At 42.8% G+C, this 16805-nt stretch overlaps 1 protein-coding gene across 1 annotated transcript; it reads right to left on the bottom strand.

The window, feature by feature from the left end:
• Window positions 1–4612: 4612 nt before the first annotated feature.
• ufl1 (UFM1-specific ligase 1) lies at window positions 4613–15066 on the bottom strand. The gene is made up of 19 exons (XM_046061223.1): window positions 14884–15066; window positions 14570–14715; window positions 14370–14398; window positions 14137–14234; window positions 13712–13826; window positions 13433–13563; window positions 12186–12244; window positions 11796–11942; window positions 10189–10364; window positions 9920–10099; window positions 9691–9817; window positions 9064–9186; window positions 8725–8845; window positions 8469–8638; window positions 7185–7315; window positions 6905–6985; window positions 6715–6800; window positions 6415–6595; window positions 4613–5077 (listed from the first exon to the last, which is right to left on the bottom strand). Exons 1-19 carry the CDS (start codon window positions 14958–14960, stop codon window positions 4859–4861), a joined length of 2397 nt encoding a protein of 798 aa, XP_045917179.1. The 5' UTR covers window positions 14961–15066; the 3' UTR covers window positions 4613–4858.
• Between the last annotated feature and the right edge of the window lie 1739 nt (window positions 15067–16805).

Raw genomic sequence — 16805 nt, 5'->3', positions numbered from 1 at the left:
GTTTTAGAATTGACTTTAAAATTCTATTGATCACTTTTAAAGCTCTTCATGGCCTCTCGCCTTGTTATATTTCTGACCTTTTAGTCCCATACGCACCAGCACGTACCTTGAGATCCTCGGGCAGAGGTCTGTTGTCTGTTCCAGAGTCTCGACTGAAAACTAAAGGGGACAGAGCGTTTGCTGTCAGGGCCCCGAGGCTCTGGAACAGCCTGCCCGAGGAAATCAGGTCGGCTGAGTCAGTGAACTCTTTTAAGTCCCTTCTTAAAACATACTTTTATAGGAGAGCTTTTCCCGATCTTATTTGACTTTATTTTATCCCTTTTATTTTATTGTATTTTACTAATTTTATATTAAATTTTCATGCTCTTATCTTTTTTTTGTATTATTCTTTACACTTGTTAAAGCACTTTGTAACTTGTTTTTGAAAAGTGCTCTACAAATAAGGATTATTATTATTATTATTATTATTTATATATGTAGCTTTTAGCAACCGAGAGAGCATCTGCTGTGGCCAATTTCCCCCAGTGGATGCTACACTGAAGTCTATCTTGGGCATAGTGGGCACCCCAGTAGTACTGTAAGATTATGGATGCCCTGCTGGCTGAGATGCACAGAGCCATGGCTGTCCAGGTGCAGCTAGCTAACACGGAGGCAGCTTACTCAGGATTTAGGGAAGGATTACAGCCATCAACTTATTGAGGAACTGAGGCAAATTGCTTACATGCTCCCAAGGGGGATAAGATAACAGGGAGAGGCGTTGTGGATGGTTAGGCGCCATTTGTGTGTGGAGCTTTCCACCTTCCTCATGGAGCCTTCAGGGAAGTAGAGCCAGGGGATCAGCCGGCTGGGTTCTTTTCGCGCTACTTCATCTCAAAAAAGGATGGGAGACTTCAATCCGTCTCCGCAGCCCATGAAGTTCAAAATGTTGACAATTCCCAGGTTGAGGCAGGCAGTCTATGTAGGCGGATGCCCTCTTTCAGATTACCACCTGGGAAGATCACAGGCCGTTTGCCTGTAAGGACAAGATATTTGAATACTTTGTCCTCCTCTTTGGCATCGCTGGTTCCTCGCTCCTTCACCAGGTGCATGGACGCAGTCCTTGGGGCCGTGCAGCCGAAAGAATTCTAAATTATCTGGACAATTGGCTGATATGTGCCCGGAAAGAAGAACAGCGTCCCCGACATGCGGTCCAGCTGCTAGAGCACACACATGAGAGCAGACTGGTGCCATGTCAAGTCACAAAAACTCTGGGCAGACTCATACTGGTGAATTGTGGTGTGAGGCAAACCAAGCAGACCCACTGTGTGGGTCTCAGAAGATCAGTTGAATGGGAGGTTTTATCGAAAATGTATGGTGGCTGCTTTCAAAGCTGTGTGAGGGAAAGTGCAGTCTTTTTGAGGGCTGCAGTATCTTTATTTCATGATTTTTGAAGGGAGCTCATGTTAGAGCCCTGGCGGTTCCACCTTGAGAACTGGAGTTGGTCCTGGAAATTGTGCTGCGTGATCCCTTTAAACCCCTTGAGTTGGTGAGTTGGTCTGAAATGGCCACAACGAGAGTAGGGGAAATTCAAGCCCCATCAGTCCATAAGGGGCTTTGCAGGTTCTCTCAGATTTACAACTCAATAAAATGATTGAGCTTTATCCCTTCTTTTCCCCGCAAGTGCAGGGAGAATAGAGACAGGGATGGTCCAGACTTTGTCCTGTTAGAGCCACCGGGTAACGGAACAGACATATGGAATATGTAGCTTGGGTGGAGAGATAGTCTCTTCACTCATAGAACAAACGTTGCAATGTAACCTACAGTTCTGTTCATACCACCTCCAGCTGCCCCTGATGACGGGTTGAAACTGAACTGAAAGCCTGAAACTGTCTTTTTGTGGAGGAACACTGCTCTTATGTTATACTGCTTTGATTTGTTTGGACCGTTTTTTTATTGTGGTACAGCTGGTGTGAATGAAGTATGTATTATAATACCTTATCCACCACTGCAAGCGCTGACTATATATTTCATAAATTGGTTAGTTATCCATGAGTTTATGTTTCTGTATTGGTATGATTTATATTCAGGGAGTGGGAGGCTCTGTTTTTGAATCTCTTATTTTAGAATGAAATTCCTCATTTGACATCTCTCACTTGCCAACCCCAGAGGCTCCTGGAAACCAGAAAGAAGAAGGAAAGAAAAAGAATCCATCCTCCGTCAGGAGATGCTTGTTTCCATGGTGATGTGGAGCACGTGCTTGTGTGTATGATGACCTCACACATTCACATTCTCCTGACCAGCCTCTTCTTCTGCCAGGATGCAGACAGTGTGCCTGCCTCCACACGGCACATGGTGCAGTCACATGTCAGGCTCCAGTTTATAGGAGGAATTATTTGTTCAAAATGTGAGAAATCCACAGGAGATGGTCACCAGCTCAAGGTTACCATTTTAGTGACATTCACTCTGACAACCTTTAGCTTAGGTTTCATACTATCTATGGTCGCAGTGCTGTCATGGATTTCATGGAATTTTAGGAGCTTTTCTTCAAACATAGAAAATAGGGAGTTTTTCTCTTGAGTTCTTCTTTCTGAAGAAGCATAAAGGGTTTTTTGGAAGCCATGACATGCTATGTTCAAGCCATGGTGGGAACCCTCTACTAAGAATGTCTTTTTCATTTCAGACCTATTATACTACATTTCCAGCCCTATATTGTAGTTCTGTGACTCCTCTATGGCAGCTTTGCATTAGTCTAAAATTGGCACTTCATGCAGGCCTTCATTATCTGCCTGGAGCAAATGACCATATATGGAAATCCGTCTCGGAATGACATCATACCGAGTTATTTGTAGAAAAACAGAGCGTTCAGAACAAAGGGGTAAGTTTTTCGCTCGCAGGGATTTCATAAACACTTTTACCTCATTATTTGAAGTTTAACATCTGACATTGTAGCATTGTAGATATGCCAGAAAATATGAAAAAGCATAATAGGTCCCCTTGAAAAGACTCAAATGTTAATTGGTCTGTGCTTGTATAGCGCCTTTCTAGTCTTAGCAACACACATTCATACATTGATGGCAGAGGCACATCAGAATGGAAACAATATTCATACAAATTCACACACTGACTGCACAGCCACCAGGAGCACTTTGGGCTTCAACTTGTTCAAGGACACTTGCCGGAGATTGAACCACGACCCTCCGTTTAGTGGACCACCGACCCCTGAGCCACAGCAACCCCACAATTCTACTTTATCTTTAATACAAGGCCTACATTTTACCCAAACTGTAGATATATACATGATCTCACCTTCTGTAAAGCAAAACTGAAATGAAAAGTTGAATTATGAGCAATAAAACACACCCAAAGTTGAATTCAGCACACCCAGATGTTTTGCTTACTACAGTATTTCCTGGTCTGGTATGACCAGTAGCTTATAATGGCTAATGTTAGCAAACTTTAGATAGATATTGCTGTGTAACGTACACCACTGAGGCAGTTCACTAACTTTAACCTGCATTAACTGATTTTTTTGGCCACTTTGGGGCAGCTGAACCAGCTGTAAACAAAACACTGACTTCACATAAGGCATGCTGGTTAGTCGCTTGCAGCTCACGCCCCAGTCATCTTGAACACACCTATTATCAGCATGTTAATATAATCACTCTCCTTTTAGCTCTGTTTTGGTCTCCACCAACTCCAGAGAAAAACATCTTTCTCTTTGGCTACTAAATGCTCCACTATGGTCACCATCTAGTTCCTAACTTTGTCTGTCTGTGTAGAAATGTAGAATTGAGAGGAACTGCAGTCTGATCGTTACCAGTGACCCACTTTCACATTGCACAGTCCTTTTATGCATTTTAACATCAAAATATTAATTGAAGCAGCTTTAATGGCACTTTACTTATTCTGTTTGAATATGTTTTAACATTTCCCATTGTCCTGCAATTGTGGTCACAGTTGTTCACATAATTAAATGTAACATCAACAGTTTGTCCTGAACACATTGAAAATAGTGTGCTTCCAGAGAGTTTCTTCAATGCTGTTACGATAATCGTGGTATGATCAAAATTTGGTTGTAAACCAGTGTGTGTCTGTCTGGTGTTCTAGAGCTGGATGAAAATGACTTATGTTACTTTAGTGTTTGGTGCCCCCCAGTGTTACAAAGGACAATTACACATAGAAAGACAGACCTTTGAAGTTGCAGAGTTTCCTCAAGAAGACAAATAACTCCCATTTTTTCAATGTATTTACTTTCACTCAAACAGAAATATCATGGGGATATAGTGTGTCTAAACAATTTCCACACTCATTGGATGAGTAGTCCTCTTCCAGGCACTCCAGGAGTTTTCAGTCACAGAGTTCTCATCAGCTGACTGACTGCTCAGTTGCCATGGAACTGTAAAACTTACACGATCCTAAGCATCTCTAACACTTCCTATTTGAGATGAATTATAAAGTAGACGTGACCGTTCAATTTCAACAAAAGGTCGACTTATCTGCTTGTTCTGGTGCTTTCAACTGTAGCACATGGTCCACATCAGACGATGACAAGTTGAGAGTGTTGATTTAGAGATAGGAGGCATGGGAAACGATGACTCTACAAGTTTTATAATAAATAACTCAAACACGTGAGTAAGAGGAGAGCTTTAATGAATGCATAAAAATCAGAACCTCATGGAGGATTTTCATGTTAGCTGGGTTTACAGGGAGACAGCCCACACCACACAGGAATTTCCTATAATAATTTAGAATTATGTCCACATGGATAAATCACAAACATACAGTATTAACAGCTGATCTAGCAGTTTCATCCCAGCATGTAAGATAAGAATTCATTATAGATCAGTTCAGTCATACATTTCTCTAATCTTTCGAATGTTCAGTCCTCTGTGAAAGGCGTCTTCCTCTGGGACAGCACCAGATCCTTGACCTGTGGCGTCAGGGCCATGAGCTGTGTGCGGACGCTCCTGGCCTCCTCGTCCTGATCCTCTGCTTTATCGGCCTCGCCCTCGGCCTCCTCCTGCTTCCTGCTGTGACTCTGGCTCACCAGCTGTTTCACCACCAGGCTCTGGTAGGAAGACAGCAGCTGCTGCTGGTCCTGCAAGAACACATGGACGCACGCAAACATTTCAGCCGTTTAACTCACCAAACAAACGCTCCGTTACACTGACGCTGCAGCAGATGGAGATTGCCCACAGCTGCTGAGTCTGAAAACTGGCTGTAAACAATGTTAAAATGAAGCAGTGTTGCTAACATTTGTTGAGGAATCTAGACCACACTGAAGCACAAACAAACACTATTAAGACTGAGTTAAAGCTTTTATGGGTTTTCATGGAAATACACAACATACACAAACAGATCCCAAACTATGGTCAGTACACAGGAAATCCCAGACGGTGTATATTTGACTGCATTTACCAAAATGTGTTTCATGTTTTTGCTTCTGCTTCTGACTTTTATTTTGGTGTGTTTCTGGTCCACTCTGTGTTTGGGAACAGCGCTCTAACCTCTGTAGGTTTGCTGCAGGTAGTCAAATAAAACCCACAACATGGTAAACCTCGTGATAAAGGAGACATATTACACTGCATTACCAGCCCTGTGTTGTAGTTCTCCGAGTCCTGAATGGTGAACTTTGGATGATTCAGTGGTATACTGGCCTTTCATGACATCAAACCGGAACGTTTGAGGTTTTGGCTCACAGGAATTTCTTTTAAATATATTTCCCACATTATTTGAAGCTTTGGCTACGTTTAACATGAACAACCAACACTGTAACATTATAAATATGACAGAAAATACGTGAAAGCATCATAGGTCACCATTAAAGCCAAGCTTCAGCGGGATAATGACACTTTCTTCATAACAATCTTTGATGCGGTTTTGTACTTTGTTGGGGTTTTTGGGGTGGTGGGGAGGCTAATTGCCTCTGCACTGCAGTCATTGTTGTGGCAGATCAGGGTTGGGGTTTTAATAGCACATATGAATGCGAAAAAAACAACACTACACTTTTCAGTGTTCCTAATTAAAGGATGGTTTCTTCCCCACATTTGCTGTCTATCATCAAACTACAGAATCAAATTAGGCTCCAGCTGTCTGAAACACAGAGAATTTCATACTACAAAGACTAACTTCCACTTGATTTGTCTAACAGACTGCAGAAGCCTCACATTAACTTTTTACACTGAACGAGAACTGTGGATTTTATCCACTGACAAATACATTATTGTTGTTATTATTATTATCGTGTTAAAAGGGGATCTGGTCATGGCCAGTATCTAATGTTCACACCCTGTAGCTATACTTTGAAATGTAAAACCCTCTCTAGCTTCCCATCTGCAAACACGACCGTTTTTATGTCACAACAATATACTGATCAGCAGCCACATGTCAGATTGAGGCTTCAGCTTTCAGTAAGTCAGCGAGCGTCAGACATACCGTTGGTATTCGGCCCGTGAGGGTGCCGATGATCTGAGGCACGCAGCGTCCAGGAGCGTGCAGCATGCTGTGGGTGCTGGCCTGAAACAGCAGCACACTGGTCAGGTGGAGGACCAGAGCCGGATCCTCAGCCTCCTTCAGCTGCTCGCTGAGAGCCTGACGGTGCATGAACAGGGCCTGCCTGGGTGACACACATTCACACACGCCTCAACACTCTCATTCAAATGGACATTTTTCTGGATTTTAACTTAATATCTATTAAATACAAACTAAAATAAAAAAACTCTGCTTTTTAATTACCTCTCCTTTTTCTTGTCTCCCTTCTTCAGCATGAAGCCACAGACCTCTGCACAGGTCTCTATGTTGGTCAGGAAGTCTTCAATAGTCTGTGAGGAACAAAAAGTGAAGAGGTTTCCCTCACTGTGTTTCACTTTTATCCTTCAGGCTGAAGTGAGCAGCTGATGGTGTAACTGACAGGAAACGTGCTTACTTTGCCGTTCAGACAGTTGTGCAGCTTCATGAGAGGTCCTCTGGTGTCCTCTGACAGTTTGCCCAGAATCTTCACCCTGACCTGAGGCAACACATCAGAGACAAGTCCAAACAAGTCCCCCAGCGCATTTCAAACAATGACACAGTCCTAATGAACTCTAACTTGATTTAAATGTGACCTCAGCTCTTTGCCTCTCTGTCTGATCATCACTTCCTGGAACACAGCCACTGAAGGGTCCTGAGAGGACAGGCAGAACAGACCGGAGGAGCTGTTCACTCACCTCACTGGTTATAGTGCTGGGATTCTCCACAGACATCATCAGGTCAGCAGCCAGGAAGTTGACCAGGATGTTGGTAACATCCGTGCACAGGGTCTTCAGGATGTGCTTGGCAATGTGGACCTGGGTTTCATCTGCATGATCAAAAAAAAAGACCAACAAATGGTAAATGGAGTGCACTTTCTAGCCTACCGACCAATCAAAGCACTTTACAACACATGCCAACATTCACACATTCTCTCATACACTGATGGCGGAGGCTGCCACGCAAGCTGCCAGCCTGGTTATGGGTTCAGTGCTCGAGGACACTCAGCAGCATGTGTGACAGTAAGTAAAGGCTCCTCTGAATACACTGGCCGAAGCACTTTAAATCTCACTGCCAGCAACATTAATACTGTACAGATTACAACCAAGCTTTTATTAGACCCATCTTGCACAGTATAACAGAGCAGATGGCGGTTATGTCAGTGGTACCATCTGCATAAACATCCTTTGAAAGAGTGAATTTTTGTTGCCCGTGTCCAAAGCTTTTCATCATCAGTTGAGTAGATAGTGTCAGTACTTCAGGCATAATAAGAACCTGATGGGACGTCCTGAGCCTAGTACTACTGTACAACATGTATTTCCATTTGGGTTAAAAATGCTTTTAGTTATTTACCACCAAGGTTCCCATCATGCCTTGGGTTATGCAAACTGAAATGTTTGCACTGTAATGATGGATGTGCAGACAACAATCCACTGACGTTATCTGTTCTGTTTTCAGACCTGAAGAAATTAAGAAAATACATTTCCTGTTTATTATAGCTACATAAACATATTTTATCTCACCACACGCTACAGCACACCCTGCTTGCAGAAACGGGAGCAATCTGTCCAAACATTAATGGACAGTGCATCATACACAGGCAGAGAAATGCAGTTTTTGACCGCCTCGTTCGTAGTGCATCTCTCGTTGCTCTGTTTATGTCAGGTATGTATGCTAGCAGCCTGGAGCCCACAAAGGGAGTTAATGAACTTCTGGGTTCATAAGTAAAAGTAACCAGCTGATTGCTTAGCTATGGGTTGTTCATAAATTCAATCAGCCATTTAAAGATTTTGCAACCGTTTTGGAGCCATAACGCGGCACACGTAGCCTGTGTGAGTCCAGGGTAAGGGTAGTAATACCATTCAAATCTTAATGATACCTGTCCAGTATGTCTATGACGTCTGTGTGCTGTGATACGACTGAGTTCCGGCTCTGAGAAGAAAGGGTACGACTTTTGGTGATTTTTGATTTGCAGGATTTACCGGAGAAGAACTTGGTGCCTTTTTCAAAGAGCCGGATGTTGTTGTACAGGTTTGTGATCTCCTCCTGAAGATCCTTCACGCTCTTCTTCTTCTTGTTGGCCCCGGACGGAGAGCTGGTGGAGGACATGAACACTGTCCGCAGCACCTCCTGGTAGGCTTTACTCAGAGGCCTGCAGACATGAACAGAGGGAGAATGGACTCGTTGTTCTCAGCTGTGTTAGCAGAGAGCGTCTTGAGACAGTAACCTGTGTATTACCTCACTAAGTGCTCTGCCAGCTCAGAGAGGATTTCTTCGGGGCAGTCGCTCACTCTCTTCTCTAAAACAGCCACAATCTCCTCCTGGACCATAAAGGGGGCTGCAGTCTGTTTGCTACGATCTTGGCAAAGGTAAAACACAAGCTAATTAGTCTCACGGGGCTACTACAGTTACCTTTGTCTTCCATGAAAAAAAAGCTTAACAACCCAGGGGAGGGATTTCTAGCCACCCAGCCATTACTCTCCTGTTACAGTAAAATGCCTCACTGAACAGGCTTAATGTGCATATAGAAACATTATGTCCTGCGAAGATAAAACAGTTTTGTAGCTGTGACTGTACTTTGCTGTGAAGGTCCGGTGTCCTCATCGCTGTCCTCGTCTTTCCTCCCTTTCTTCTTGGTTTTACGAATCCGGATCTCTCTGGCGTTGCCTCCTCCGCCTGCTTTCACGCTGCCGCTGCCCTCTGGAACACAAACAGAATTACTGCCCTGCTTATATCACGAGACATTTTTGTGTCCCAGTGTTGTTCTGGAGCGGTCACAAGGATGCACAAACTACACGACTGATCCCAGACCAGGTGCAGAAAGCCAAGACCGGATGAAGCTTTCAATGAAAACACTCAGAAAGGCGGTGTTGGGATGATGTGATGCATGAACCTATCAATTTATGTAAAGGTTCTTTTTATTTTACAAGTTTCACCTTTACTTCTTTCTGAACTTCAACTTGATATTTAACTAACAGCATTTATCTCGGTTTTCTAGAGGGACATCAGTATCAACACCATCTCCACCTGCTGTCCACTGGGCTTCTTTAATCCCACAGAGTGCAGTTTAACACCAGCTTCAGCATCATGTGGGCGTAAGTATATTCTAGTATACTCAGCTGTTTAAAACACTAACAGAGTCTGTGCTGTCTTGAGGCTTTGCAGCAGATGTTACAGTTCGCGTCAGCGTTAGATTCAGCCTACCTGTAGCCTTCTTCTTGCGCTCCGCTTCTCTCTTTTCCTTTTTAGAAGGTGCAGAGCTCTCCGTCAGCATGGATGTCTGCTTCAGATCATCTTCAGTTATAAGAAACACTGGATTGTTCTTGACTTCCTGAGAGCGACACAAACAAAATCACAGACGCTGTACTTCCCAAGTGTTTTATACTTCATTTAGACATCCCGATCTAAGTGGCTCTGCACGGGAGATGTGTACCTTCTGAGCTTTCTGCTGCATGGCTTCATCAAATAAAGACAGGCAGTTGCTGATGAACTTCTCACTAACCACGACCGTGCCTCCCAGCACTCTGGCAGAGGCCTGGACATTAGTGTTTCTCATAGCCTGGGTGATCAGCATCCCGACGTCCTCCATTGACAGGCAGCTGGGCAGAATGGGCTAGAACAGCCAGACGGAGAGCGAGTATGAAAAGCAGGCCTAACTAATATTTTTACCACTTCATGTAAGGACAGGTAACGGCAGAGCACCTGTATGTCAGTCCACGTAGCAGAATTGACAGCTTCCTCCACAGAGGCCTCCACCTGGTCGACCAGACCCTGACCCACGCAGGCTGCTCTGAGGAACAGCAGCTTGTTGGACTTGAAGCGCTTCTTAATGTAGCTGGGGGGGTCTGGGATCCCCAGTCTGACCAATGCATCAAACTCTGCAGGAGGAAGACTCCTTCAGTTACATTTAGATTACAATACACATACATTACTGAAGTCTGCCACAGTCTAGATAATTAATTTGTCCAGCCACAGTTTCCTAATGAACTGAAAATATTTTAGACTTCTTATTAAATAAAATTGAATTGAATATTATAACATCAATAAGGAGCAAATTTGTTGTGGGTCAATGAAAACATGGCTGAAGGATTTTTCAGCCTGACTGAAGTCTGAAGCATAGCGTTGCGTAGTTTAGTCACCAAACTAACATAATTAATTTCAAATCCGACAGTCATTGAATTGGTTGTAAAAGTTCCAACAGGAGAAACGCAGCAGACTCCTGTATTTATATCAGTTGTTGGGCTCATTGCTGTTACGATCACGGTCTTCCTAAGACTCATTTGTATTTATGTAAACTGTGTATGGGGTCATTGTATATAATTTAATGTTAATGCACATTTGATATGGTTTTCATTTGTTTACATAAGTTACTGGCTGTTATTATTTTAATGTTTATGGAAACAAAAAGTTCTTAATCAGTGTAAAGCTTGGTGAGACAGTTTCAGTGCGTGTATCAGTATGTTTTCGGCACATTTTAACAACACCGCAATAATACTGATAACTGAAAATGTAGGTTAATTATCCAGCACAACTGACCTGTTTTAAAACGGTCATGCAGTTACAAATTCGTTCCGTTGTCATCCTTGTATGACAGACCTGCTCGCCAATCAGAATCACAATGCGCCTCCTGTTATGGTCCTACTCACCAATCAGAGCGGGCACAGGGCGTGTGCATTTTACAACAACAAACTGTAGTAAAATGTGTTGATGGCGTCAGTCGAACAGTCACAGGCACAGTTTGTCCGGCGTCAACTCACACTGGTGTTTCAGCAGCGGAGCATTTAGCCTACACGTTTGACATGTTGGCATTTTGTGTGCTTCAACTACAGATAACAGCTCTCTGTCAGCCTGTTCTGTTCCACTCTCTGCAGGCTACACATCCCACATGGAGCATTTTACAATAAGAGCGTTTTGCCTGCCTGATTTTGCTGACTCGTTCAGACTTTGTTAATTTGTTCAGCTCTCCTTGATTTTTGTGCTTCTACCATAATTAGGTAGACTACGTAGTTAAACTGTTTCTTTTCTGTCTGTTTTACCTGTGTTTATTAGTCTGCACAGGGTGTTTTATTTTGAAAACTGAAGGGATTCTCTATGCCTTTTTAAAAACTTAAAAAAAAAAAAAAAGTGTGTGCCCTAGTGTGTACCTATATGCTAAGCACAGTGGAGAGAAATTTGGGAGTAGGGCTGAACGTCACTTCACAGAGCAGCGCTTTGTATTGTATGGACTTTTAAAGAGCATACACACTCTGAAAAGGAATGTTTGAAGCTGGAAAAAAAAATGGTTTAAACAAAAAGTTAACAATCCATACCTAAATATCCGTTCTGCTGGAGGAAAGAATCCACCCAGGCGTTCTGTGTTTTGGCGTAAATATCAGGGATGTACACGGCTTTGTCCTGCCGACCTCCAACCACGCTTCCTTTAAGGCGTCCAGAGTTCACCAGTTCCTCCAGGACAGCTGGCAGCAGTGGAATCGTACACGTTAATGTTAATTTACTTAAGCAGGATTTTAAATGCAGCACTTTTACTTGTAATTGAGTATTTTTTCATTGTGGTGTTGGTACTTTTAAGTAAGTACCAAGACCACAATAAGATCTGAGTAATTCTTCCCCCACTGACAGCTAGCAACAAAACCAATCACAATATCAATACAATGTGGAACGACCAATCAGATAAAGAACTATCAAATGTCTCTCCTTACAGTACAGAAGATGTTCCTGAAATCCAAATGCTGCAGTCACGCTGCTGACAGGTGTTGGCCTACAGAAGAAAATCAAACAGGAGGGCATTTAGTAAAAAAATCCTAAACAATACAATTAAGAAGGACATTAGGCCGCCAACGTAATGGTAATCGGTCGAAGTCTGTGCGAGTGAACACATGCACATAAGACGACCGCTAACCCCCCCCACCCGCACGCCCCACCCGATTTCATCGTCCATCACGGTTTTCATTGTAGACATCACCCAACCCTACTGCCCAACTGCACAAACGTCTCGTAAATCACTTGCTTCAGCCTCATGAACGCCATCTGTTCATGACAAGTTGTATGTTTGTGAGATGTGGCGGCAACCAGGATTGACACCAACTAAATTGCCATATAATCCAGAGATTAAAATGATGAAACAAGTTTGACTGTAAAAAAAAGCTGTTTGAGATAATTGCAAAAACGTAAAGTTGATTGTTATAGCGCCACCAAGAGGTTTATGGGGGCCATTTTTTTGCCTGAGTAGTGGGTGGAATTTGCAACCTACCTGCCAATTTTGGTGAGTTTCGTGCAGCCCAAACACTTTTAGCGTAGAAAAAAAGAAGAAAGAAGAAAAAAAAGAAGAACAATAAGGCTCCAGCAGCTTCGCTGCTTGGATCCCTAAATATGACAGCAAGAAACAATAAATAAAAAACGAATGAATGACATGCAGCTGCCAGCAGTCACTGACGTGTCCTCAGAGGTGGCAGAAATAAAGAGGGACGAGTTTGACATGAAGTCAGACACTAAAAAACATCATCCTAAAGCGGCCTCTTGTGAGGCACTAGCGGGTCCCTTGCACTGTGTGTGTGTGTGTGAGTGTGTGTGTGTGTGTCTTGTAGCTCCTCTGCTGCGTGGAGCTGAGGCAGCATTCTGCTAACGGGGAACACCTGGCCAGTGTTGCGTGCTTTCCCAGACACCAGACCCTTCGCCCGTCACCGAGCTCTGACTGCTTCTTTTTTTGCGTTGCAATTCTGACTTTAACACCTCACTGCAGTAACAAACTTGCTTTAATAATTCCAGTTTGTTACAGCTAAATTTGGCGTAAAGCTCCTTTCTATGTTACGGCCCGCACCCGGTCAAAACCTACTTATGAATCTTCTCGGAAGTAAGAGAAAATTTGTGACCCCGACAAGTCTGTGAAATCTCTTTGTACGAGTGGATCTTGCATGAGGCCCCATGTGTGAAGTATCTCATTGTTTACCTTGTGATGGCGCTGAAGAGCCCTCGTATCCTGGCTTTGTGACGAGCAACAAAAGCTGGAGTAAATATGACTCCCCTGTTGTACTGGTCCATTTCACCTTGGATAAGCTTCCCAAGACGCTTGGACAGCTCCTGAGACATATTCGAAAACATACATACACTTCATTGACCACATAATTTACAGCAAAGTCAGCAGAGATACATACAAACATGACACAATTTATCGCCTCACTTCTTATAAGATTTAATAAACACATGCAGGTAAAGGCATGTCACTGACCTCAGATAAGAAATCTCCCGGGAGGTCGTAGTTCTTACACAGTTCTGATATACTGATCAAACCGGCCTCCTGCAGTTTGTCATTCACCTCCTCAGCCAAGCGGTCCAGGTACGTGCTGCACACAAGATAATCAACATGTCCAGAAAGTCTGACAATATGATGCTTCTCATTTTGCTTTCTGCCTCTTCATTTCAGATTTTACACTTCAGTTAGGATTTTAACAGCATTAAGATTTGATTCACCATGTTCTTGATTTTTTGTTTGATCACTATCCAAGAATCGTGCCTAACGTATTTTAATAGCCAGTATCAGTGTCATAGAGTATTTGGGCAGCCTGGACTCTGCTTTATTGACCAACAGACAGACTGGCTGCCACTGCCTTGGGCTCCAGCCCTAGTGTGGTAGACCCGTCACTTAATACTCACTCATCAATAAGTTGTCCCAGTACAAGCTGTACCCCTCTATCGGATTTTGCAATATCACTCGCTCTACTTTCAACATGGACCCAGTCCACGTTGATAATCTGAAAAGAAGAGATCAGGACATAACTCATGGGACGTTTTAATAAAAGACTTGATAATGGCATGCGGTAGAGGATACAGCTGGTAACACACAGGGCTCAAAGTAATGTTATGACTATATATCAAGGTATACACACCTGCTGTAGGTCCACAATGTTGATTCGCCCTGTGAAACAGAATGACAGGATTTATTCCATGTTACAATGTCCAGTTCTGAATTTGCTACAGCTGATATGTATGAAAGAGTCAGACACCAGTCAGTGCAGGGAAAGTGATTTAATCCCACAGAAGGTATCATTATCATTTGTGTGTTTCACATTCTGCTGGTTAAACTGACCTCCATGGACGTAGAGTTCATCTCGGATCTCCCTGCTGATTTGAGCTGGGGTGATGTACTCCTTCCCATCAAGTGTGTGCACCACATCCAGCTTCTTCTCTTGCACCAGTTTGGAAATAATTTCAATGCAGTTCCTCTCTGAAAGCCTGTGAAAAGGTTTAATATGTAATTAGAGGCGTTTCCCAACTACTTATAAACCTGTATTCCTTTCTTGCTATGCTTACGACAGCTGGGAACAGAGAGGAGACAAACCACAACTGACAGCGTTCCTTCAGTATGAAAGTTTAATGTTAGCTAGCATTAGCTGCGGTTACCTTTGCACTGTGTCAGCAAACTGCGCTCTCTGAAAATCTGCAGCAAGCCGTCGAATTTCTTCCCAGTCAGCCGCCATTACTGAAAGTCTATGCGTCTGTACAAACAGTCAGCTGTCAGCGCTGGCGAACAAGAAGAAGAAGCAACTGTCCAGCTCGCGTTAGCAGGCTAACCAGAAAGCACCTCTCTGCCTAACTAGCCACACGTCAACATACAGTGACGTACTACCGTAGGCGACAAGGTCCAAAAATTACCTCACTTCTTTCGAGTTTTTTTCTTTCTAAAATCTTAATTGCAAAAAGAGGAATAACGTGTAGATGGGACATACAGAAGTATACAGAACAGTATACAAATATATAAGTAGACACAAATAACAGTATCTTTGCCAGGGGTAGTCTATATTATCTACATATTTTAAAGGAGGTCAATATGTTGTTGTAAATATGTTTTGTTAGCCTTTTTGTTTTGTAAATTTTCTCTTCTTTGACTGTTTTAAAAGCAAAATACCCCACTCTCCCACATCAATGCAAAATCTCTATAAACATGGTCAATGATGAATCTGCTGAAGTCTTTCCAGAATGTTCTCGTGTGTAAATAATGCCAAATGAGGTGCAAAACAGTTTCTGGGTGGTCTTCACAGAAAGGACAAGAAAACAAGGCATGTTTGTACTATTTTGAGGATGTTGAAAGAAACACATTTTGTGTGACTGTGGTGACTCGGCTGGATTGGAGAGGGAGACAGAAGTAGGCAAACATGTTTTTTAAAAATACAGGCAGACCTCCACCTATTTCTGTAAAGCTTTTGTGTGCCTCATGGAATGGCGTCAAATACTACAGCAAATCGTTTTGTTTAGTTCATTTACCAGATTCTTCTTCTACCTTTTGAGTTTTGTTGGAGGTTGGCAAATAACGATTGGTGCATTACCACCACCACCTGGTATGGAGTGTGCATCAGAACGACTAGTCTTTACATTTACATCCTAGTTATTCTAAGATACTGAAACAGGATTCAATAACACTCATCTATTGAGTTCTAATCCAGAATATCGACTAAATCAAATTCTCTTTCTGAGGTTTAGAATCATCTGCCTTCTTTCTTCTTCATATTTCTGACAGTGTAACGTAACATGCTCCAGTTTCTGCTCGCCCACAGTATTTACATCTGCCTGAATTATGTTTACCTATTTTGAATAATGTAGTCCAGTGTGTCCAAATCTAAGTAAGTCTTGTCCCTCCTGTTCCTTCTTGCACACACTCATCTCTTCCACTTTCTTCTGAACTCTGTAAAATAGAAAAACCTTTCCTCTCTTCCGCCCAGTGCTTTAGCCTCCTTTCCTTCATACTCTGTTTAGTTATATTCCTGATTTCTGTTTTACTGAAGCTAACTGCAACTCAAATGTAATCTCTTTCTGTGGCCTCCTTTGCAGTCTTATCTTCCATTTCATTTCCTTTGATGCCAATATGTGCTGGTACCCATAAAATATGACTGCAAGACCTGTCATTCAAAGTGTATTTGTTGTATTTCTATCAAAATGTCTGGTCTGCTGTCTGAATCACTGTTGTGTAAACTGACAATGACCAACTTGAGTCTGAATAATTGATTGCGAGTTTACCAGATGCAGTCATGGATGTAAAAAAAGACAGTATGTGCCACTATGTGGTAAATAACTTACCTTGACTTTGGGTCATCTACCAGAGGCCTGGGAGTTTGAGGATTCTGCGCAGTATCTTAGCTGTTCCTAGGACTGCACTCTTCTGGACAGAGACCTCTGATGTTTTACCTGGAATCTGCTGGAGCCACTCTCCCAGTTTGGGGGTCACAGCCCCCAGTGCTCCGATTACCACTGGCACTATATATATACACACACACAAAGGAAAATTGGCATTAATCATTTATTGTTTACATAAACCTAATTTTTTCTAT

The sequence above is a fragment of the Micropterus dolomieu genome, linkage group LG10 (genome assembly GCF_021292245.1).
Source record: "Micropterus dolomieu isolate WLL.071019.BEF.003 ecotype Adirondacks linkage group LG10, ASM2129224v1, whole genome shotgun sequence".
Taxonomy (NCBI): Eukaryota; Metazoa; Chordata; class Actinopteri; order Centrarchiformes; family Centrarchidae; genus Micropterus; species Micropterus dolomieu.
This window is presented reverse-complemented; position numbering and strand designations above follow the sequence as displayed.